Source organism: Stegodyphus dumicola, chromosome 2 (assembly GCF_044657685.1).
Source record: "Stegodyphus dumicola isolate Sdum_Otavi_A_Nest chromosome 2, ASM4465768v1".
Taxonomy (NCBI): Eukaryota; Metazoa; Arthropoda; class Arachnida; order Araneae; family Eresidae; genus Stegodyphus; species Stegodyphus dumicola.
This window is the reverse complement of record NC_140769.1, coordinates 103,447,787-103,474,738: the sequence shown is the minus strand read 5'-3', so window position 1 is coordinate 103,474,738 and position 26,952 is coordinate 103,447,787. Positions and strand designations below refer to the sequence as shown.

General features: G+C 34.9%; 1 protein-coding gene across 1 annotated transcript in view; it reads left to right on the top strand.

Annotated features, from left to right (window-relative positions):
• The window catches only part of LOC118197536 (chitinase-3-like protein 1), a 42,948-nt gene extending 16,821 nt beyond the window's left edge, over positions 1-26,127 (top strand). The window contains exons 5-7 of the mRNA XM_035369053.2: positions 8,103-8,220; positions 12,612-12,797; positions 25,695-26,127. Coding sequence (XP_035224944.1) covers positions 8,103-8,220; positions 12,612-12,797; positions 25,695-25,976 — 586 coding nt within the window. The 3' untranslated portion in view covers positions 25,977-26,127. The remainder of the gene's footprint in view (positions 1-8,102; positions 8,221-12,611; positions 12,798-25,694) is intronic.
• Positions 26,128-26,952: the final 825 nt, after the last annotated feature.

The following is a 26,952-nucleotide window of genomic DNA, read 5'->3' as shown; positions in this document are numbered from 1 at the left end:
ATACAACATGCTGTGAATAATTAAGAATTTAACAGCCTCAATTTGGGGTTTTGATTGCTTATTTACAAGAAGATTTTATATCGTTGCTGAACATTAAGATCTTTACATTTCAGCTTTTCTTATAAGAACTACTTTAGTTTTCAAAATTATCAACTAGCTAGCTCAGTACCACAATGAAACTACCACCACTAAAACAAAGAACCTTCATAATATTAACAAAGTTTGTTTTAAAAAAATAATAAAAATATGCTAAAAGTTGAGTTGTTCGTTAGCTTTGGATTTTCCAACTTGTAATAATTTAATAATAAATAGATAATAAAAAGAATAAATAAATAATAAAGGGATAAAATAATAATAATAATGATAATGATAATAAAACGAAATTCGTAATTGTATGTAGATAAACATTTTTATACCTGACTACTCCTTTTAAAAATATCTTAAAATTATTAAGGTCCCTAATACATTTTGGGCTAATGCTGTATAATTGTATCTTTTCAGGTCATGCAACCTGTAAACCAACGTTTTTTATGAAATGTAAAAACAATAACCGGTAGATAAATTATGCAATATTGAATACTTTTTTATTTTTAATTACCTGTATTCAAACGTTTCCGGACTAATACAATACATAATTTTTCAAAGAAAATTACCAGAATTGATAAATATATGTTAAATAATTTGCTTTGTCTTCATTATGTTTTCCTGATAAAATAAGGTAGTCTTTCAAACTACGCTAGTCCTGTAATACATCTTAGTTAAATTTAACAAACTTAACATTTTATGCGAACCTTGTAGGGAAACAAATGTTAGTTAGAAAAGTGTTTTCTATAGCTCAGTTAGCCAGATATGAAAACATCCTTCCGCGTGTTGTACAGTTTCACTAACGCGTTGTTTCGTATGTTGAGTCCTTCCTGAGCATCAAATGTTTCATCCACCCCCCACCCCCCCCCAAAAAAAAAAGTAAAAGGGTTATATACAAAGCAGTGGTTTAAGTTTAGAAGAGAAATTTGGTTGAAATTCAAGTCCGAAAAAGGAGAAACTCGTCTGCCTAAACCGAAATCACCGCTACAAAATAACCAAATTTAATTGGAACTTCTAAAAACTTTCCTGTAACAAAACCATTCCTAGCAGTAGACTTAAATCTCAAACATTTGAGGAATTTGCAAATCATACTGAAATAACAAAGCAATAAAAATAAAAATTATTTTTAAAATCTGAAAAAGTTCCACAAAACTTCTTGCAGAAGTTCTCGTGGTTTTTAGAAATTATTTCTTCTAGTACGAAGTATTCTTTTGGACAGCAAATGTCAACTCGTATGAAATACTTTAGAGAGTTAAAAATCTGTACTTTGTTTGATAAGTAGAAACAAATAAAAGAAGCTATTAAAGAAGAAATTTTCGTGTCGGTTACTTTTTCGGAAATGCTATAAAATTCTAAGCTTTAATCCCAGAGTAGCAAATAATCCCATCTGATGGAAAACTGTTTATATTTTAAGAGGATTTAGAAGAAATGGCTTACTACGGAATAATGTCTCTGTAAGACATAAATACTTCTCTATCCATTAGAAGCCATAGTTTTGGTAAATTATTTACTAGTCCCCGTTCTTGTTGAAGATAATCTTCTGAGAGGAACATTAGAAGCATTAGTTTCTTATGGCTAGCTGCCAAGAAATTTCCATTTGCTAATTTGGTTGTACCGTCAGAACGGATGCTGGGACATTCAGTTCTAACTAATCGAGGAATATTTAATTATTTTTCCTAGAGCCTCTCGCAAATGTTCCTGAATTAAAGAAGCAGAACCTATTTATAGTTCAAGAAACAACATGCCACAATATATATCAGGAAAGTTTTATTAGACTAAATACAATGTTATTTTAACAAACTAAAATCCCGCAAAATAATTTCAAGTGTACATAGAGTTTACGATTCATTTAAAAACCATTTTTGACAAGTAAAGTTGTTTATCAACACACATAATGTCAAAAATCAATAACTTTTAATTTAAAAGAATGAATGTTTCCTTTTTTAAGTTAGAAAGGTATCCATTTAATCATATTAAAGCATAAAAGAATGTTATTTGCATTTGATCAAAAGAGCTGTTTGGGTAAAAGCACTATCTTACGATGTACGCACACTTGAAAAGAACTCCAAATATAAACAGTTTGCATTTACCTCATGCATGTGAGAAACCATGATAACGCATTTCACTGGAAAACAGTAAATAAAAGAAATTAACAGGAATCTGCAGTTTAAACTTCCTTGAGGAAGTATATATACTTTTCTGGGATTTTTCATATTTTTGTTTATACCAGGGTTTCTTAAACTATGGGTCACAACCCCAAATGGAGTTGCAAATCGAAATTTTGGGGTCGCGAAAATTCAATTCGATAGTTGATTTTAAATAAACTGTATTCATAAGCCTTTTCAAGAAATTGTATTAATTGACATTCATGTGATTAGAGTTTTAAAGGCATTACATTAATTGATATTAATGAGATTAATTACCTGTTATATAACGTGCAAAAGGAAATTGTAAAGCTATCTAGCAATTCAAACTTAAAAACTTTACAAAAGTTCTTGATGAATTCTAAGTCGGAGTTAGAACTAGATTTCTCACTATTTCTGAAATGGCATTATAAATGTTCTCCTCTGATTCAGCGCTACATATTTTATGAAAATACGTTTTCAGCTTTAACGCTAATTAAAATCTAATGTCGTTCAACGTTGAAACATGTTAAAGATGCTTTATGTCCAGCAGTGTCAAATATACCACCAACATTTAATTTGTTATGCAGCAGAAACCAAACACTGTCTCATTAGAATTTTCTTTAATTTTTGCTCGCTTAAAATAAACTCTAAAACTACTTTCTTTATATGTGTATTGTTTACAAAAAAGTAAATTATTTATGGGAGGATTTTTTTTACATTTTTATTTTATCTTTAATATCTGGTTTCGCGAAACAATTCTCAGTGATAAAAAGTGTTCACGACTGAAAAACGTTTAAGCAGCCCTGGTTTATATGATTATAAACTACATTTCAACTCGATTAATTTCCTATAATTTTTGGACGGGAAGCATTTCATAAAAAACTCGTTACTCCAAATTTCAAAAATTTTAACTCCTCTAACCAAATCATTTTTTTATAAGCTAATAACTTCTGTCAAAAAAATTATTCTGATCCCTTTCAGTATGTGTTCATTGTTCATCATTGTGTTCTCAAGAATTTCAACTTTTGCTTTGGTACAGTAGAAAATGTTAATATTCATGCAAATACGGTTTGAAAAATTGCAGAACCATTTATGCCACAAGAGTGCGCACGGAGAGTGTTACAGTTTCTTATATTCTTTCTGCTTGAGAGGTGACTGAAAAGAAATATGACACCCATTCTACCAAATTTCAGGTGATGACGAATTATTGCGCACCGTATTTTAGGCCGCACCCACTTGTAGAGATATGTAATACTTTTGGAGACAGCACACGTCTGAAATTAATTGTGACGCCGAGGGGATTTGAACTGTGGATATTTCACTTGCCATCTAGACGTTCTAATAATTGACACCATAAGATTATATACAATAAATGCAATAATTCCTTTTAAAATTACTTTGTTTTTGGCAATTTGTAAAATAATACTAATCAAAGTTACTTCAGGATTTTAAAACTAGTAGTATGTGATACTCACAATTTTGACACCACTCTGTGGCTCGCTTTGAACCAGCATTGTTACTACGTTGGAAGAAGTTGTCTAGTTCTGGTCTCTAACTGAATATAAAGCTTGAACTTCAAAAGATTTATTGGAACATTTGGATAGGTACCAATATTTTTATACATCTTGTGTTGGTGGAAATTACTTATTTCAGACTCGCATTTTTTTTTCCGAGACTGATTCAAACTCACAATTATTAAGAATACAGATATAAGATAAAACTGTTATAAGCAGAATTTCAATATCTTTCAGGTTTGCGCTTATTTTACTAAACTTTAAGGTAGGCTTCTCTGCATGCAAATCTTAAATACCCAAATATTATCATAATAATTTTTGAAATGAGTCGAAGCAATTAATGCTTTTTTTTTTCAATAATGTAGCAAATGAAATGTTTTAACATCAGAGGGATATTAGTCTCCAGCCTTACTCGAGCATTGTGTCACTGAGTCCTAAGAAAGCTAATATTTTCGCAAATTTCTCTAAATATTTCAATCTTATTAATGACGCTTATAACACATACAACGCTTATACGTCGCTTACATAACGCTTATAACACATATAGTTTGGTTTAGTTTACTATGACAAAGCATGCTACAGCTATCTGCCTGAGGGAAGAGATGTCTTCCTGGAGAACTTTCTCATTGAAACTGGCTCGTATATACACTGGTGTGCAAAAATTAAGGACGAGACGGTTTTTTCAATATAATTTTGTACAAAAGCTTTCCAAATCAACACATTTAATACCGTAAGATCCCCAATACGTAAGGACATGAGTAATGTAAGCAATACTTACTAAAAGAGAAATCAGAGGGATAAAAAGAAGCTTTATTGAAAAAGTAGCATGGAGCGCAATGCGACTGAAGGCCGAAACATCCCTGTGATGGGTGTCCAGCAAGAAACATCCGGTCTTTAATAGGGGATATGATCTCCCCTGACTGCTAGGCAGGTTTCACAGCGTCTGCCCATGCTGAGAATGAGGGTGTCAAAGAGTTGTTGAGGCATTCCTGCCCATTCGTCTTGCAGCGCCAATCGAAGCTCCGGAATCGTTACTGGTGGTAAGGTACGAGCTGTCAAGCATCTGCCTAGAAAATCCCATACATGCTCGATGGGATTGAGATCCGGAGATCGTGCCGGCCAATCCATACGTTCAATATCCTCACTCTCTAAGAGCTGTTCGGCAGCTACTGTGCGATGACATGGTGCATTGTCGTCCATGAAAAGGAACTGCGAACCCATAGCGCTTCTAAAAAGACGCACATATGGAAGAAGAATCTTGTTACAATAACGGGTCCCGTTGACTGAACCTGCGTCGAAGATGTGAAGGTCTGTACGACTACCAAGCATGATGCCTCCCCAAACGAGAACACCGCCACCTCCATACCTGTCCCTTTCAATGATGTTCCAGGGATGATTGCGGCTTCCCCGCTCTCTCCAGATGAGTATGCGATGAGAATCGCTACTCAGACTGAATCTGTCTCTCCAATTCCGGTGTTCCCGGCACCACAGAGAACGCCTTCTCCGATGGGCAGGCGTTAGATGTACACACCGTACAGGGCGTCGTGCAAACAGACCACCACCGTGCAGTCTTCTGGCCAAGGTAAAACGCGATATCGGTCATCCAGTCGCCTGTGTCGTGTGTCTAGCGAGTTCTCCCGCTGTCCGCCGCCTGTTTCTTCTGGCCTGTAAGGCAACATGCCGGTCATCTGCGGGTGTGGTTCCTCGTGGACGACCACTACTTATCCCCCGGATAGCTGTAGTTTGAAATTGTCTCCAAAGTCGTGAAACGATGCTGTGAGCAATTCCGAACAGATTGATTATTCGCCATTTCTCGCTGAGGCAGCAACTCGGTGTGATTTTAACTGCTATACGGCGTGCAATCTCTTTGCCAGAAATACTGATCTTACACCGACAACATGCTTTATACTACTCAGACACTCCCCCATTACGTCTACCTGCATATCTGCGCATGTGCTACCGTACATCACCTTACTTAATCTCCTGATTGGTCTTTCTGTCCGCTCTGCCTCTTCGTTCAGCTGATATGCTAATTTTTCGACTTCGTCCTTAATTTTTGCACACCAGTGTACGTTACATATGAGGAAAAACACGAAAACGCCCATACAGCCACCTCGTTCCCCTGAAATTGAACTCAGAACTACCAGTGTTCAGCGATTTTACCGCTCGGCCCATTGGTGAGCCAAAATATTACGCATATAATTCTTACAATTCGCATTTAATTAACTTAAACTTTATTTAATTCTTATAACTCATTCTTATACTTACTAAACTGAGCAAATATCTTTACTTTGACGCCGAATCTCTTTCGCGGTGTATCACTTTTCTAATAACGCCTGAACGTTTATAACGCTCGATTAATCGGACGATGACATGTATAGCTTAAAATTTGAATCCCACCACCCTAGTGTTATGTTTGCTTCTATTTCATTAACTGTAAAACCCGGAAATTTAGATAATAAAGATTTCCGTTGGAGAATTCATTTGCAGACATAAATTATTGTTATAAATTCTACTCAAAGACAAATAGAATAAGTATAAAGAAAGACATCTAATTCTTTAGTTGCTTTTGCCCCATTTTTTAAAGAAAAATTTAAGCTTGCTCTAACTAAAGGATTTAAAAACTGGTTGTTAAAAAATCAGAGTTTCTGCTGCAAAATTTAATTTGCTAATATACACTTGTCATCAAAATTAAGGGATAGTAAGAAACAATATTCTAACTAAGTTAATATTGCAAAAGTGCCCAGTGCCGTAACTATTTCTGTTAATTAAGTACAATTCAACACAAAATTTCACTTCCTCGCTTAGGTTAGCGCCGGAAATATGCAAATTCGATGACTGACAATGTAGTGCGTAGAGGGCGCATGCTGGAATTTTGGTCTGTAGGTTGTTTAAAGTGAATGTGGTTTCTAAGAGTGATCAGTATTTAGTAGTTATGGCTTAAAGGCATCATTTAAATGAAGTTAAAAAGTGGCGAATAACTGGTAGAATCGAGGAACGTCAAGTACAAATGGAGGTGGTCGAAGACTTGAATATCTCTCAAAGTATCATATCAAGAGTTTGGAGCAGTTTTTCAAACACTGGATCAGTTGATAGATAGCCTGATCAAGGCCATCCAAGAACAACAACTACATCAGAAGACCGAGTTGTCGGCTCAAAGAAACCTCGAAGCGACTACAAGAAATTTGGTTTTAGACCTTCGGGCATCCACGGGAACTCAACACTGCTGACACTGCTGCACGAAGGCTTAACGAGATTGGACTGTATGCGATAAAAACCGATGGTTTGTGTCCCACTCCCTCCAATTTCCATAGGAGCCCGTTTAAACTGGTGCCATCGTTATGTTCAGTAGAAGCAAGACGAGTGAGGACCGAGTACTCTTTACGTCCAAATATAGTCTGAACAGTGATTCTAGACGTTTTTTGATCTGGAGAGATGAAGGAATACGCAGTTTGCCTTTCCTTGTCTATGAAATATCCGTTTCGGGGCCGCAGTGTAGTTGTTTGGGGAGGAGTCAGAACAAATGGCGGCACCAAGATGCATATATTTTAAGGACGTTATGTAACCGCTCGGAGATATGTGGACAAAGTATTGGAAATCCATGTCAGATTGTTTAGGGGTGCTGTTGGCCCAGACGTTTTGTTAACGGATGACAATTCTCAGCCTCATCGAACATTTGTGGTGTCAGAATACTTGCAAACAGAAATTATCACTCAAATGGATTGGTCAGCTTACTCCCCGACTTGAACACGACTGAAAATGTGTGGGTTGCCTTAGAGCGCCGAATTTATATGCTCCAAATTCCTCCCAGGACTCTCTAGCATCCGGAGAGTGCACTTTCAGAAGAGTGGCGTGCTATTTCGTAAGACTTAATCAACAATTTTGGTAAAGTCTATGAAATCAAGATGTGAGATATGGATATATTCATTTTATTTAGATATTCATTTTTCTATCATTTTCCAACAAATTTCCATGAATTTGGTTTTAATTTCAATATTTTGCGAATAACCAATTGCCAAACATTGTAATTTATGTTAACTAATGCTTTTGTACAAATTTCTATTAATAATTTTGAATTATGTATCAGTTACTTTTTATTTCTATCATTATTCTTTAATTTTCATGAACATTTAATTTAAGTGTAAATTACTGCTACAGATATGTCTAACATTTACTTCTGTCATTATCCTTTACTTTTGATGCCCACTTAATTTGAGTGTAAATTACTGCTTCAAATGTGTCTAAAAACAGACAGAGTACAAAGCAAGAGACATCTAAAATTTTTTCGAGAAAAGGCCGTCAAAATTTTTTATTGTTTTGTTTATTCCAAAGTGTAGTTTTCCAGTTTTCCTAATGTTTGATACTGAATTCCTTTTAGGGATTTGGATTTCATTAATATCATGACCTATGACTTCCACAGTTATACGGAAGGAGTAACAAGACATCATGCCCAGTTTGATTTCCGACCAGAGGATCCATCTTCAACTCCAACAATGGTAAGATAACTTTTGAAAGACAGGCATATCATGTTCATTCCATTTAGTGGGTGCACTCTCAAGAATCTAAACATGATAAACCTGGTACCCTTATTGATCTAATTCAGCATTAAGCAATATGTGAAAAATTATGCGAACCAGTTTGATCAATGCTCCTTTCCACTCTCTAACATTTTATTATTATGCTTACCAGAGGCCGAGCAGTAAAACTTCTGAACCCAGTCATCCCGAGTTCTAATTACGCAAATAGGCTGGATGGGAACTTTCGTGCTCTGCCTCATGTGCAATGGTATAGTAGAATAGGAGTTCGTTTTCATTACAGAATCTTTCATGTAAGCATCTTTTCCCTTAGGCATATGATTCTCCTGTGTTTTGCCTTAATCAAATAACTAAACTTTATAATATAAATCAAAGATTACTTAAAACTTTTTTACTAAATATGAAGAGATATTATATGCCCAAATCTAGCCCTTTACACTGTAAGAGCTAATAGTCATAGTCTTCTCATAGAACAATACACTATAAGGTATTTCTCCAGGTGTGGTGGCCTGCATGCTGGACGCGTATTCTAGAGGTACGTGGTTCGATTCCCGGCGAAATCGTTGTATATTTTTCATCTTGCTCTCTTCCCAAAAAAATACCTAATGTCTCTACAATATTAAATTTCTATGAAAGCATACATTTTGGTTCTTACGTTTGCCTTTAGGTAGCAAGAACTTGCAGGATGATGAATTCTTTAAGCATTCTCGGATAGAGCCATTAATGTACTGAACAACAATTCGTAAAACAGAAAAATACCTTAAGTCATGTCGATGAACAAACATGCCTATTTGAAATTGCATAATGTACAGCAATATAATTTTCATCTAAAACGAGGCTAGAATAGCAACGATTGAAGTATACCAAAAAGAAACTATTGCAACTACTGTGTTAAGTTATAAGGTATTTCTCCCACTTTCCTAGCGTCCTTCGTGGTGTAGTGGTTCTGCACTCTGGGCCGGTATTTCAGAGGTCCGTGGTTCGATTCCCGGCGAAGGCAATTGCTAATTTTTTATCTTGCTTGCTTCCAAAAAATACATTATGTCTCTACAGTGGCGCCCGAACTAAAAGGGATGTGGATGATGATTCTCTACACCCAGGATTTGGTGACTAGGTCCCCTAAAACCCTAGTCTCCCTTTAAAAAGTGTATAAGGTATTTCTCCCACTTTCCTAGCGTCCTTCGTGGTGTTGTGGTTCTGCACGCTGGGCCGGTATTCCAGAGGTCCGTGGTTCGATTCCCGGGGAAGACGATTGCTAATTTTTCATCTTGCTTGCTTCCAAAAAATGCCTAATGTCTCTATAAAGTATATATATTTTGCGTATTTAAAATTAAGATGCTTTTACTTTACAGAGGCGATTTTGTTTATTCTAAAATATTGTGCAAATTTCTCGAATTGTTTCGAGCCAGATTAAATACTAAGAATGTTTTACGGATTGTTGTCCAGTACATTAGTGGCTCTATCCGAGAATGCTTAAAGAATTCATTATCCTCCAAGTTCCTGCTATCTGTAGTTAAACGTAAGAACCAAAATGTATGCTTGTATAGAAATTTAATATTCTTGGTGAAGTTCCTTATTTAATGAATTTATAATGTTAATCGAGCACTAAGTTTGTTCAAACTGCTGAATTATTGTTCCATTTTATGTATGTATGAAATTAAGAAGACACGTCTAAAGATTTGTCTTTTGATATTCCCAATTGTTAGTCAGAAGTAATTTTGAAATAATTATCAGACCACCCACTTTAATGGGCACATTACCTCATTGCTCTTTGTTAAATAATCGCTGTCATATCCAACTGCTATAATTTAAAGTTAAGATCTTTGGCTTGAGTTATCTATAAGCTATTAGAAACTAATTATTTGTTCTTTATTTGATTACTTCCAGCGATATTTAAATAAAATGGGAAATAATTGATGCTCAAATAAGTCATATTGCTTTTCAAAGCTTCTAATTATTTATTGTAACAAGTCCATATTTTAGCATTTATAGTCCTAGTGGCAAATTGAGCTCCAACTCATTTCCAAACTATGATTGGCTTTGAAACCTCATAGGAAAAGAATTTGGCTCTTGTAAACGTAATGCGACTCTTTGTGTCCGAAATTGGAATTTCATTGCTTTTAGCAAGTTTCAAATCCCAGATCTTTCTCGCTCAGGCGATATTTAATCCTTCAAGTTGATAATAGGATAAAGAAGTAGACAAATGAATCTGAAGGATGAAATCAAGCTTCTACCACTTGCAATTATGGCAGATAAATTGTGCTCTTTCTTTAAGATCGATAGGACGATTAATTTGCTGATATTACTTTGTAGAAGCTATTTTAATAATTGTCTGAAATTAGTGAACTGTGTGAATAAGTCGAATTATTTATGCGCAATTCACAAAGTTTCACAATTGTGATTTGAAACTTGAATGCTTGATACCGACTGAAAAATAAATTAATAGACAGAATAAACCTCCCAAAAATTGACAGAAATTTAATATTTAACACAGCCGATGCGAACTAATTTACGAAGTATCGAATTAAATCAACGTTAAAAATGTGCCCTTTTGATTAGTCATTGATGAGAATAAAATATTGATTTTAAATAGTCTAACTGTAATTTTCCCTGCTCAGCAAACACACATGAATATTAAAGTAAAAAATGATCATGAACTCGTGTTATCCATTTTAGTTGCAACTCTACTAGAGCAAACAAAGCATGATTACTAACCGATTTTGGATATTCTTATGCTGTTTCGAGTAAACTCACAAACACTTCACAGTACAGGTGCTGAAGCATATACCAAATAATTACTTAAAAATTGTAGAAGAACGAAATTCACTGTCTTTCAGACCCATTAATATTAAAATTTGCATTCATCTTCAAACTGAGTATAATTTGGCTTGAACTAAATACTAGTCTAACCTTCTTAAACTACGGAAAAATAATCGTTCTGTCGAAATCTTTCAACATCAAAACTTCAGTAATTAAAATAACATCCAAACTAGTGTCCAAACGCAAATAGTGCTATATCTCTATTAAAATAATTGCTTAATTGCAATGAAACTTTGTACACAGATGCCCAATATTATGAGACAATCAATTATAATATTATAGAATAATCAAGAGTCTTAACGATATATAAATGAATCCAAAAGCTGCCAAAGTGAGACAACTGATATTTCCATATTGATCCTATCCGCTAATAAAACGTTTGACGACTCAGCTTAGCTTTGCGTAATTCACAATGGCCTATAAGAATACAAATATGGCTGTTGATCATAGCTTGAGCAAAAAATCCCATTCTCCTGAAACCGAAGAATTTTAATGACTTGAAAGGTGTTGACGTCGTGCAAAGACGTTCTCACTAAAAGAGTCCAAACATACTGTATTGGATTTAAGTCTGGCAATTTCGCTGGCAAATACTCTCTTCCTCTAGAAAATCGTCCACCAGTTGAACTCAGTCTGATCTTAACGTACGTAAAAATAAGGCCTTGTCCATATTACATGGAACAATGGTGACCACAGCCTGCTCCAAAGAGAGATAAATTTCTATTTTCCTACCCAATTTTGAGGTAGGGCAGCCGGGGGCATCCGGGGGTCTCCCACCTCTTTCTCCTTCCGCCAATCCATACGAGCATACGAGAGGACTTTCGGCTCGACGCATATTTAGAGTGTTGCCATGCCACACCGACACTATACAAACATCCATGTCTTCTCCAGGATTCGAACCCAGGCCCTTCGGTACCGTAGCAGGCTCCCCTAACCACTATACCATCTACGCGGAGCCTTTTCCAATAGTTCCTAGAAAAGCCTCACGTACGTTTCACAAATAATCACCCATATAACGCTATGCGGTCACAATGCTTGCATCGAAGATATGTAGTGGTATGTATTCATCTAAAATGATGCCTCTGCGAACAAAGATTTCACTTCTAAAGAGGTCGATTTCCCTTATATTCTAGGATGATAGTAAGCCCCAGGTTTTCCTAGAATGAAGGCTCATCAAGAATCATTCAGTGCATTAAATCTCGACTGAAGAAATCGTGGCCCCCAATCGTGCTGTGTTCATGAATGGTGTGGCTGATCTCACAAAAATCTGGTTTCGCTTTTCAGCTATCTGTTAAAATCTGGTAATACACCTAAAAACCATGACGATTTCCAAAACATTTTGTGCACAGTAAAATAACTATTTATGTTCAATACGGATAAAAAATTAAACAATTTATAATATTAAATCAAATATTTTGTAGAAACACTCTCTTGTGTATAATTTTTTTTCATGAATCGTCTCTTATTTGAAACTTTTGAGTGATAATTATTGTGGTTTATTTCTTTTTATTCGCTTCAAAATTCTTTCTTCTCAGATAAGTAGTACCAAAGCGTGGATAGAAAGAGGAGCCGCAAAGAATAAGCTAGTCATCGGAATTCCAGCCTATGGCAGATCGTTCCGTCTGACCAATCCAGAAAACAATGGACTGGGTGCTTCGACTTCCGGTCCCGGAAATCCTGGAAATATAACCAAGGGAAGCGGAACGCTTGGATTTTACGAGGTAAACTTCAGATATCTTCATAAATACATTATTTAACATAAGCGAAAAGCTGGATAACTTAATAATTGCAATTAAGCAATTAATTGTTTCTATTTAATAAAATATTGTAAATGGTTTCTGATTTTGATAAAATATTGTAAATGGTTTCTTCCCTCTAAGTTACAAAAGTTCTCCACCTGTTAACTTAAAACAATAAATCAACATAAAGGTTTACACTTTTGACTGAAACTTAACGTATGCTTACTAACAATGCCGACTAAGCATCATACTTGAGCACCCTTATCAGTTATCTTAATGCTCTTTGCTTTTTTTTTTTTTTTTTTTTTTTTTTTTCTTTTTTTCTTGTCTTTCAGATCATATGGTTGAACTCTGTAACAGACCTATTTAAGTGTAATTGAACTATTTTATTCACGCCATGAACTCATGAACTGTAACCGAACTATTTTATTTAAACGCCATCTCGTGGCGATATGAAAAAACGTCAGTTGACCTCCAGCCGCCATGATGATAGATTACTATGTTATGTTATTCTCAATGTTTGATGTTCCATTTCGTTTATGTTTCATTTTTATATATATTTCTTTTGTTTGTAACCGTTCCTGTGTGCTCTGTTAATAAATCCTTTTAAAGCTAGCCGGCATTAGTGTCTATTGAGGAACGGCTAAGGTAGCCGGCATTAGTGTCTATTGAGGAACGGCTAAGGTAGCCGGCATTAGTGTCTATTGAGGAACGGCTAAGGTAGCCGGCATTAGTGTCTATTGAGGAACGGCTACATCACATTGGGCGCCAATGTGATGTAGCCGTTCCTCAATAGACACTAATGCCGGCTAGCTTTAAAAGGATTTATTAACAGAGCACACAGGAACGGTTACAAACAAAAGAAATATATATAAAAATGAAACATAAACGAAATGGAACATCAAACATTGAGAATAACACAACATAGTAATCTATCATCATGGCGGCTGGAGGTCGACTGACGTTTTTTCATATCGCCACGAGATGGCGTTTAAATAAAATAGTTCGGTTACAGTTCATGAGTTCATGGCGTGAATAAAATAGTTCAATTACACTTAAATAGGTCTGTTACATCCTTCCCTTCTGACTTCGTAGACGTCTCGGCAAGAAGTCAGGGACTGACATTTGTCTACTTTGTGCAGCGGGCGGAGAATCAGATGAATGGGCTCCAGTTTGACGAGCAGTAGATTTTGCGTCACCAGCACCTTGTGCAACAGGTGCAGATTCGGGCGGTATTACACGTTTCGGGCGTCCTCTTTTCTTTAAGGGAACCACTGGAATTACACGAGCTGAGTTTTGCTTATTTCGATCTTGATATGGTTTCAAGGCTGAAACATGATACTTGCCGAGAATTTTGTCTGGTTCATGAGGATCGGCAATATCATAAGTGGTTGGAGATCTTGTAGTCACTATCACATAAGGACCATCTCTCTTGGGCATGAATTTAGCAGTTTTCTTCAGTGGACCTTTGCTGATTGGGTGGAGGGTGACCCAAACTTTATCTCCAGGAACGAATTTCGGTGTTTCTCTTCGTTTTTTGTCAGCATATCGTTTCTGCTTATCTTGATGCATTTCGACTCTTTCTCGTACCTGTTGTACATTTCTTGCAAAACGTTTCCAATATGGAGTAATTTCGGGAACAAAATTATCGTTCTCAATTACGGCTTTTATATCATGCTTTACATCATCTAAGGTTCGTAACTCTCGTGCAAATTGAAGAAAAGCAGCAGAATGTCCAGTTGAATCACATCTGGCTGTATTCAAAGCAAACCTTATTAATGGCAGTTTATCCTTCCATGACTGATGGTCGTTACCAACAAGTATTGCTAAACGTTGTTTCAGATCTCTATTCTTCCTTTCAACTGGGTTAGATTGTGGGTGATAGACAGGAGTAAGACTTTGATCAATGTTCAAGATATAGCATAGTTGTTGCATAACAGCACTAGTAAACTGGGTACCATTATCACTTATTATTTTCCTGGGTAACCCAAATCGAAGGGCAACTTCCTCCAAAAGAATAGTGGCACATTCTCTGGCCGTGGCTTCCTTTAAAGCAAATAGTTCTGTCCACTTCGTAGCACAGTCCTGCACAATAAAAATCCATTTTTCACCAGACGGTGTTTCAGGAAGGGGACCGAAACGATCAATTGACAAGGTTTCAAAACGTTGAGCATAGACTGGAGTTTGAAGTAAACCAGATGGCTTTTGATTAGTGGCTTTATAACGACAGCATTCGAGACAGCTTTTGACATGCTATATCCTTTCTCATTCCAACCCAGTAGTATCTTTTTGCTATTCGATAAAATGTTCCTTCAGATCCATAGTGACAGGCCGTTGGCGAATCATGATATTCTTTCAAGATTTCTGCTTTTCTTTTTTGAGGTATAACTAGTTGAGCTTCTTCCTCTTCTGAATCAGGGGAATATCGGTACAAAACTCCTCTGTTCATAACGTAGCCTCTTCCAGTCCAAGTTGCACAGACTGCTTCTTTCTCTGGACTCTCAAAAGTTTCGATGATCTTCCGAAGATCATCATCTTCTAGCTGTGATTGTCTTAATTCTGCAGGGCTAATAGTAGGGATTTCGACAGAGACAGCACATACTTGACAAGAATCTGTACTTGAGTGTTCACAAATTGGACGAGACAATAGATCAGCAATAAAGTTCAATCGTCCAGGAATGTAATTGATAGTCAGATTGTAGGATTGGATTTGTAAGGCCCATCTTGCGAGCCTACCAGTTGGTGACTTTAAAGACATCAGCCATTTCAATGGTTGGTGGTCAGAGGTGATTGTGATAGACTGGCTTTCAACATATCCTCTAAATTTGTTGAGTGCCCATACTACTGCTAAGGCTTCTTTTTCTATGGTGGGATAGTTTCGTTCTGATGCAGTCAGCAAGCGGCTGGCATATTCTATAGGGTGTTCTTCATTTTTCTCCCCTTGTAGCAACACTGCTTCAACGGCTACATCACATTGGGGCCCCACGTTGGGCGCCAATGTGATGTAGCCGTTCCTCAATAGACACTAATGCCGGCTAGCTTTAAAAGGATTTATTAACAGAGCACACAGGAACGGTTACAAACAAAAGAAATATATATAAAAATGAAACATAAACGAAATGGAACATCAAACATTGAGAATAACATAACATAGTAATCTATCATCATGGCGGCTGGAGGTCGACTGACGTTTTTTCATATCGCCACGAGATGGCGTTTAAATAAAATAGTTCGGTTACAGTTCATGAGTTCATGGCGTGAATAAAATAGTTCAATTACACTTAAATAGGTCTGTTACAACTCATATAACTCATATGTTTAATAAATATTAGTTACAAATCACAATTAGAAAAGTACTTATGCTTAAATAGTTTAGTAACCAGCAATCTTCTAAAACATAAAACTGTAAGGATATTTAACGCATTCTCTTGCGCGTGCTTTTGTGGTTAAGCGCATAACCCAGTCAGATGGTTCGAATGCCGGCTGGAGCAGAACTGATAGTCACAACTCTTGCTCTAAAAAAAATATGTGATCACTTTTACACTGATAATGAGCCAGCTATCCACTGGCTTGAATTAGCATCTCGGCCATTAAACCTTTGCACGTGAGAGGTGACTCTCGGTCACCACTTGGATTTGATGTGGTTATCGAAAGGTGACTCTCGGTCACCATTTCATTTGATGCGGTAACTCGAGAGATAAATTTTCGGTCACCACTTGATTTGATGCAGTAAATCGAGAGGTGACTCTCGGCCACTATTTAATTTGATGCGGTAACTTGAGAAGTAACACTCGATCGCCACTTGATTTAATACGGTAACACGAGAGGTGACTCTTAATTACCACTCGATTTGATGCGAAATTCGCGAGAAGTTTGGTTTGAGCAATACTGCTTCATGAATGTATCTAACAATGCATGCGTATAAATCAACTGCCAATGTTTTATCTTAAATATAGTTTTAGATTTATATTATATAAGCATCTTCGACGGTGATGGCAATAGGATGTTATTCTCAAAGTTACGGAGCCCAATGAGCATGGGATGCGATGAAGGAATCAATTTAAGTGAAAATGAGTTCGATTTAACGAAGAACGTAATTATGTCTGTGCATAGAACTACTTGACGACAGAGGAGAAAAGCAGTCAGGAAGATAGCGATGAAGTAAGCAATATCAAGGTAGGAGATAGTGAATGTGAAAGCGACAAATGGCTTCAGAATAAAGGAATCATTAGATTTCTTTAAGCTGTGTGAAATTCTTTTAAGCTATATGCATGAAATTCATCACATTTGCGGTAAATCGTCTCGAGTTGCTGGTTCACATGAGAGAAATAGTCCTTGAGAGCAAAGGGTTGAACCACAAGTCGAACTAAAATGTTGTGGAAGATCATTCGCTTCCACCTAAATTCGGTCGACTGTGTCTGGTTCCTCTTCCCATTTGCACTTTAAGTAGGAATTTACATCTCAGTGTGTATTCCACGGTGTAAGTGGTTAGAACATCCAACTAACAAATGGAATATCTGTAGTTCGGACCTCGGTGATGACATTGCTGATTTTTCATGAAAAAATCAGCATGTATACAAATTCAGATTGAATGCCAACTTAGTTTTAGCTCAAAAGGGCTATTAGTCCCGAAACACGATTTGGGGTTTTTCATTTTTTATTCACGTCTGTTGCCATTGAGCAAAATGCAAGAAATCTTTCAAATTTAATCTGTCTGTTATTAATGAACAAATGAAACTATTTTAAAACAATAGACGCGTTTCTTAAAAATAATACTTTTTTCATTTTTGAATTTGATTCAGTTAAATAAAAATGCGTTTAATTCATGATAATTTAACTAAAACCACTAAATATTTTTATAGAATTATGTTATATATCGTTTTATTTGTCAAATATACTTTTAGTCAAAGAGGGCTATTATTCTCGAAAAAGGATTTTGCATTGATACACTTTAATGTTTTAATTTAACACTTTAGTGTTTAAATTGATACACTTTTCATTCGTATCTGTTGCCATTCGGCAAAATGTAAGATATTATTCTTTCAAACTATTCTATTAACTATTTAAAACCAAATACTAGATACAGTTTTTAAGACTTTTATGGTTTTTTTTTTTTTTTTTTTTTTTTTTTTTTTTACTTGTTAATCTGGTCGATTTAAGTAAAAATTTATTTAATTCACGATATATGTGGTAAATGGTTAAATATTTTTATAGAATAGCATTATATATATTTATTTTATTTTACTTTTCAAATATCAGACTATATATAAGTTCCCGTGTGTTAGCCTAAATACATAATTATCTAATATCCCATAAAATGCTTCGCTATCACACGTGGCCATCTCTATTGATAATATGTACTGATAAACCACATTAAATAGAAAAGAGCCCACATAAAGAGCTTCTTGGATCATGTGAACTCTTTCAGGCTTTTATTTTTTATTTTACTATTATTATTATTATTTTACAAATTAAGTGCGGAAATTCTAACGCTTTACCGATGTTCAAATATTTTAACTCAACGTGTGCCTCTGTATTTAATTTATATATATATATATATGTGTGTGTGTGTGTGTGTGTGTGTGTGTGTGTGTGTGTGTGTGTGTGTGTGTGTGTGTGTGTGTGTATGTATGTATGTATGTATATAATATCCGTCTTAAAACTCCAAAAAGCTCAGTTTAAATACTGGCGCATTCTGGTGAGGAAACGGAAAGAAGTGTAGATCTAAATCACAATAACCGCTTACTTTAAAATAACAACTCTGAAGCCGCAATGCCACAAATAACGATAAAATTTAAATAAAAGTTGTGTTCAAACGACATCTTACGCTGCAGCTAAAAATCAACAAATACGAGCCTTCGCTGTTTGCGGAATCTCAGAAATTCAAGTACTTACAGCGGCAAAACAAAATCTCTGTCTTCCGTTTACTAATTGTTCTCCGAATAATCCTCCACTGTAATAAACAAATTTCCCATACTAATCCACAGGTCTGTTTTTAGATGGAAAGTTCTTCTGCTCAAGTAGCTATACTAAGTGATATCCACATACTCTTTTTAAAACACAACTAACTTCTTCCCCATTTAAAACCCAAACTAATTTGCATTCTGGTGAAAGCTGATGGAATAGATTGAAATTGCATAAAAGAATTAACACATAAATGAATTATTAGTTAAACCGTATGACATACAGGCGACCATCATCAAAACTATCGTGTCCTCCCCCCTCAAATTAAAACAACAAATATCAAAGGAATTCTATAAATTCTTATCTCTTTCCAGGGTTTACTGACCTAGGATTGTCGGAAAACTTATTATTAAAACTACTTGCTTATTCGATATTATTTTTATATATCTGTATTTTTTTATTTCTTTTCACTTTCATAATTGTACATCAGTTTTTTTTTTTTTTTAATAATGTTTTAAAAACAGTCAACTTTCAATAAACCGTCGGGCATGTTAACAGAGTAGCGGATTAACTATACCCTGTCTATAAACGTTCAATTTGGTTATTAAGGAAGAATAGTTTGGTTTATGTGAAGCTTTGGGGCTATCTGCCTAAGGCGAGGGATGCCTTCGGGGAGGACTTTCTAAGGGAAATTGGCTCGTATACACGTTACACATGAGGAAAACCACGAAAAATCCCTGCAGCCAGCTCGTTCGCGAAATTTGAACCTCGAGCCGAGCTAGGAGTGTTCAGCGACTATACCGCTCGGCCGCTGGTAGGCCTGAGGAAGAATGGAAAAATTACTATCCAAAACCATCAGCGTGAAAAAATTCTCTTCGGAAAACATAAAAAAATAACAAATGATGTCTTCCAGATGAGCTATGTCAAAAAACAAAACATTCGAGCCAAAGTTTGTAAGTGTTTTAACTCTATAATATTTTTTAATTCTTTTGAAAATATTGTTCTTTAAGGCGATGGATAATTTAGTTTTCACATTTCTAATAGCCGCCGAGCGATAAAATCGATGCACACTCGAAATTCTGACCTGGATTCAACTCCAGACGAACGGGCTGGCTGCATGGGCAATATTCGCAGCTTTCCTCATGTGTAACGTGTATACGAGCCAATTTTCCTTAGAAAGTCCTCCATTAATGCGTTCCTCACCTTAGGGAGATAACCCTGGTGTGCTTTTTCATAATCAACTAATTCAAACCAAACCATGTTCCTAATGATGTTTATTTTGTCAATACTTACTGTGTATTCTTTTTGTTTGAACAGTGATTTAATTTTCATTACCAAATGAGATTATTCTTTAAATTAAATGCTTAAAAATGCAAATAAGTTAAGGTTTTTTTTTTTTTTTTTTTTTTTTTTTTTTTGTTAATTTCATTATGGATTATTCATGTTTCCTGTTTTTTTTTTTTTTATTATTATTATTTTCTTTTTTTCTTTTATTACTTTGAATTAAACATTGATGCTCTCCCACATTTTACGTAGGCTAATCGGGAGTTGATTTTGGTATGGATGTAGCGAAATTTGAAAAATAAAATCGATTTCTAAGTACGACATAACTATAATTGAAAAAGGAATATTTATATCTCCTATCACGATTAACACATCACATGTGTTTTATCGTTTAACGAAATAATATTCTTTTACTTCAAGATAATTTTTATTTTTATAGCAAAGACGTTTACAATCTCACACAGAAACACGAATTTAACAGTTTAGACTGCCTGGATTTTCGCAAAAGCTTCTGTTTCCCATTTGCTTAAATTTTGAGAATTGTTTTATTATTACCACATAAAACTGCTTTTCCTAGCGGTTATTCTTTTGACAGTTTACTGGCAACGTTTTTGATTTTAGACAGCATATTTGTGAAAGCTGACGTTTATTATTTCACGTATGTTTTTGTATAGATCTAAGTATGCTACTTATTTGAGCCTTTCGCTGTTATATTCTGAAATACCTTACTTATTAAAATGCAACAAATTTTAAACTTTTTCTATTTTCTTGCGTAAAATTTCCTACACGTTTACAATCAGCAGTGTTGGATATGTGATCAGTGTTTTCACCACTAAAATATCTTTAATATAACTTACATTTCATTTAATAGCTATATACTATGTATGCGATGTATAACAGGTAATATAATATGTATAACATATAACATGTACCAATACTCTGCTTATTTCATAATAATTTCTGATTCACAAAAACTGACGACTTCGTTCAAATAATTTATAATGTCTAATGTTCTCCATATTGAGGATAGGGACAAAACAATGAAGAGTCGTATTATTTTATATCAAGTTTAGTATTAAACATATGACAAAAATCATGTAAGTAAATTAATCACTAACTGGAAGAAATGGTTAATTAAATAACAAACAAAATTTAATTAAACAGACCTACGAAATTTAAGGGAGAGTGTATAGTTTGTTGAAGAACTTAAAAACGTGAACAGAATTTCGGAAGAAAGCCATAAGATACCTCACAAGCTGCAGCTAATATCCAAATTTTCTTAGCTGTCTTATACAAAAATATGAACAATTAGCTATATTATATACTAGTATGAACAATTAGTTGGTTTTAATACAGTAAATGATTAAATGTTTAATGCCAACTAAAACCAAAGATAAGTAAATGGTATATAGACTATAATATAGGTAAAACTGAATAAAACGTGTTTTCTAACTTACGTGTTAAGAGATAAATGATAAATAATTTTAATGTACTTGTACTTTTAAACGTCAGGTGGTGCAAATAAAAGTTATGCGGTTTGCAGGATGGTGTCTTTGATTTAAGTTAAAAACATCATCTTATTATCGGACAACTAATAATAATATCGCAATAGTATTAACCTTTACGGTATTAGAGAAAGTTGCAGTATTAAAAGAGGTAGTACTGTGGACAACATCCGTAGTTAACTCAAAATCGCGATTTACCGAAGGCAGTTAAACATAGGAAAACAGAACAACCTACATCGCAATTACTATTACCTAACAAGTTACCTACATTATGAAGCAATTTAATTTGAAGAATAAGTTTTTTTGTTCATGTAAATCAAATCAGTCTTCAAAACAAAAAGAACATATTGTTACGAAATATACAGGCGTGATAAAATAGCTTCTCCGCAAAGCAGTTTTAGGGTTGCCATAAAAGGACAAGGGAAGCAGGGTTTCCACATTTGGCGAGAAATCGTCCATTTGGCGATATTTGGCGACAAAATTGGAGATCTACCATGGTCGGATGGAGAATTTTCTGGAACGAATTCTTACCGGTTTATCCCAGAATGTTCTCGAACACAAGCCGAAAGCTATATAAACCCTGCTGGTCCGCAGTCAGTCAGTCAGAGTTCCTCGTCGAGAGGGCGAGTGTGTGTGCCTCATCTAGCGAGCTGATAGTCAGTCATTGAGCGAGTGTCTCGAAGTCTAGCGCCAGGTTGGTCGTGAGTGCATCGAGAGAGTCTTTTAGTGTATCACGAATTAGTGCATCGTCGATTTTTGTCTTAGACTGTGCTGATTCGTGAGCTATACTCTTGTGTATCGTCGAGTGCATAGCGAGGAAGAGTGGAGAGTCACGAGAGTACGTGGAGTTCCGAGAACAACCAAGCAGAGTCGAGAGCTGTACTCTAGTGCTTTGCCGTGAATCTGATTATTATTGGTAAATAAAGTGTGTTTCGATACTTCATCAAGTGTCGTCGTTATTGACTCCAAGTCTACGAACCCCGTACGAACGTGAAGGAAGAAAATAACATAACAACTGGTGTCACAGAAAATAACTGTTATGTCGAAAAAAAAATAATATATTTTTCATTTAACCTTTATCTCTTTAACACTGACTGCTTGGTGCCGCGACAAAAAAAAAAAAAAAAAAAAAAAAAAAAAACTAAAACTAACTACTCTAAACTTTGTACTTACATAAACAAAACTTTTAAATCTAAAAGACATCAAGGAAATACATCCTCCCCGGTGTTTTGGTAGAATCACGATTAATTATGCACATCCACAACAAAATCTTTAACAGGCTATCTCTCACTAAATTAAAACTAATTTACATCTCCAACCTGAAAACACATAAAATTCAATACTAAATCTAGAGATAGCGTTCAACCTTTAACATTTCAAATACCACACAGAACTCTTCAAAACACCGGAGAAAGATACAAATTCACAATTAAGAAATCTACTCTTCCAATCAAAATAAATTCAGCAAACCGATCGTATAGTCACCAACACTAAAATTAATTTTTCTACTACCGCAATATAATTACCCAGGTTCGGTTGAAAAACCATGTTTCCGTTAGGATCACATGGGTGACCTTCAGTAGACCACAATTAATACACACAAAAAAAAACATACAATATTAAAGATAATAAACACATTTATTGAAAATTCCCACACATTATAACTTAAGATAGCTGGCCAGACTACCCCTACAAAATCTTTTAAAGTTCCGTCAAAGTAGCAAACCCCTAAGGCTCCAAAAAGAAAATCTCTTCAAAGTCTTCTCTCCAAATCGCTTTTTTTTTTTCAAGTCCAAAAAAAGATTCCCTGCCTTCCGTGCAACGGCTTAAGAAACCTCGGTTTACCCACACCAAGAAACGCCTCAAAATTACTATTGGTTCAAACAACACTAAAATTAAAAAATTTAGCCAATCTTACGAAAACTAGGACTCCCTTTCGCCAATTAAAAGAAAGGTCATAAATCGCCACTGAAATTCTCAGAAATTCAGAACTTTCTACAAGAAGACAGACCCTTTCTTTCCCACGCAACAGAAGAATGTTTCCAACCTATAACTCTGTCAAAATATCGCTGCCCCTTAGAACTATTCTCCTCTGGACGAGAAAAACACGTGTTTTCAACCCCCGCGAAAAAAGGGGGAAAATGCAGCTGGACAGTGACCTCTAACCTCCAAAGACGCCTACGCGTGAGAAACAGAAATACAACCGCGCCCTTTTAACTGTAACACATATTCAGCCAAACTTAAGGGAGTTTTGCCGTAAGGTTTAACAATATTAAATATTATACATTAATTTAAAATAAGCTCAATACAAATTCATTAAACACAATAAAATAATATAATAACTAAGAATACATTATGCACAGCAAAATAATACGAACTAATTATATACAACAAAAATACATAAGAATTTTCCATAACATAACGCAACAATATTGAAAATAACAGAAGAATGAACATCATTTAGAAATTAAGGAACTAAGTTACAAATGACTAAACAGCAACATATTTGTAATAGAACTTGAACAATAAAGCTGTTTAGATATTTCCTTTTTATTCTGTAATATTTATATATTCTGCACTACGTGTATTTAAATTGCATACTCTTGTGGATAAAGAACAAATTCCGAATATTTTTATTTAATCTGTCATCCTGTTATTATACTACTTTTTTTCTTTCCCTTATTGTATTCGTCTTAGACAATTTTATTTTACGTTGAGGATTTGTGAAAAAAATGTTGTTCCAGCATTTCTCAATAAACGAAATTTTCTACAGAGAGGATCGTTAATCCGCATCCGGACTGATGGTCCACTGATTGTATTGTAGCGTGCGTACGGGTTCGTAATAAACTGAAGGCACACGTCCGATGAAAATTGAATAAAATTTATTTTTATCACAACAAACAAAAACAAAACGCTTAAATTTTCTCAGATATTTGTACAATATAGCAATATCTCGCAATAGTTAATCTTTTAAACTACCAAAACCTTCAACAGAACTAATTCGAAATAGAGAAAGCTAATCCGACTTCATCGCGAATTCGCTACAGTAAACAACAGTTTTCTAAACAAAACTGAATTGAGGTGTTTTGATCCCGCTTTTATAAGCTTTTTAAATGTGCATGAGCATATTCTGGTATTTTCTCGATTTTTCCCGAAAAGCAAAAGTGTACAATTACGAGATATCTCTTTATTATATGCGCGTGCTCCTCTATTTTTAATTTTTCGGAGTAGCTTTCTCTTCAAATGAGTCTCGTCCTGCATTGCACGGGAATATCAAACATTTTTAATTAAATTTAATTATTAATTTAATTAAGTTTTAATTTTTAATTTAAAATAGCTAAATCAATACAAAAATCGTAACAATACATTAAAATATTTACTTTAAAGTAATATGGCTTGCTAGTGCTCAGGAATTCTGAATAATTAAAGTATCCAAATTAATCATTAAACCGACTAAAATAACTTCTGTATATAATATCTGATTTCTGATTTTACTTACACTCAGTTTTCCAAAATGTATTTTGCTTATTATTAGGAAATAAGATTTCCTATAAAATAATTTTTTTTTAGTTTTTATGAAATTTCCTCACTTTGAATTTAATTTTAGATTTACATTAATGTAAAAAATGGCTGGAATAAAGCTGGAGAGAAACGCCAAGATAAAAAAATATTAAATTCAAAATTATTCATTTTAATTCGGGTATTCCTCCTCTCTATTCTAAAAATAGTATTCTCTATTCCTTTTACTTAAACTGCGCCACTGAAAACCTAACCTGTATTATGACATCTGCAATCATCTGTATTGCGAAGAACTCTTGGCCAATCGCCGTTCAGAACTTAAACAAAGGATTCCAACCTTATATAAAAGCCCTTATATAAAAAGCTAAACCTTATACAAAAAGTACGCATTCACTTTTTCTACTCGCCTCTTGCCTGGTTAACTCATGTCTCGTCGCTCGGCTTTATCTTGTATTGTTTAAAAATGTGTTAACTCTATATAGAACTGTGGGTGATTGTTGCACCCATAGTGATGTGAAAAAGATAAAATAATGTCTGCAAGTTTCTTCTCTTTCGCATCCTAGTTATAAGTGTAAGCTAACTCTCTACAACATCTCGACCATAATTAAGAAGTATTTGGTGTCTTCATAAAATATATAAAATTTTCATACATTGAATTTATTTTTAGATTTGCATCAACATAAAAAGTGGTTGGAATAAAGCTAGAGATCCTTCAGTGGGAAGTTGGGCCTATGAAGATGATCAATGGGTGAGCTATGACGACCTAGAAGACGCTTCACGAAAAGCAAAATGGGCTTCGTCTGAAGGCTTTGGAGGTGTCATGGTGTGGGACTTGAGTACTGACGACACAAAAGGCACGTGCTGCTCTACTAAATTTCCTTTCCTTAAGGCCATGAATTATGGCAGCTCTGGGGAAGGCTCATCTCCGTCCACTTATGGATGCCCATGATATATTTTCATAATTCATTTAATTGTTATCATAATACGTTGTTATGAAATTAATATAATCCGTAATCGTTTCCTGTACTACAAATTTCATATCTCTTTGATCGATTCATGGTAGAATGGATCCACATTTAATAAACATAGATTGGAGGTAATATGATTTAATGTTTGATTTAATTCATCATTTTAATTTACTGCCTACAATAAAAATAGACACATAATATGACAAGGTCAATGACTGACAGAAAAATACATGTACATAAAATACAGCATAATCAAATGCACAATAACAAACAGGAACAAGAAATGTCTGCAGAAGATGGAGGTTCACATCACGGACTAGTTGCCAACGTTGCAGGCTATTTAGGTGTTTCAAACACGATGCCCAGGGAGTTTACTGGGAGAAGTGTACCGCTCTCTCCCACCAATATTCCATCCTTATAGATCACACGAGCGACATTTTATTACAGTGCAAACACGAATAGCGATCAACAATTAAATTTTATTGTACTGTACTTACCAAATTTTCAGTTGTACCTTTCAAATCAATTTCTTACCTCTATGCCAGATAGCATCATTCGTTAGATACTGAAACGCAGTTTTATCATTAATGTGTGATAATGCGGATACGTACAATCGATCTTTTACAAAGGACCCCGAGAAAACCAAACGTAAATTGGACAATATATCGTGCTAAACCAAAATATAAAAAGGATCATTCTGGACTCGGTCAACCGTAGCCATTTTCCTTTGTGATTTGTTTTACTATGTTATCGAAAAGTGAACGAGTTTCATTATACATGTTATCATAGAAAGTTCTCAGACAGACAGAAATTTAACAGCGTAGACCCAAAGTATGATATTATAGTATTCAGCGCATGTTCCATTATAGTTGATGCGTTTTGGCACTCATTCAGGTCTTCCTTAAAACAGAAACTGCAAATATCGGAAGGCACATTTCTCAGTGCCTTGACCAAAGA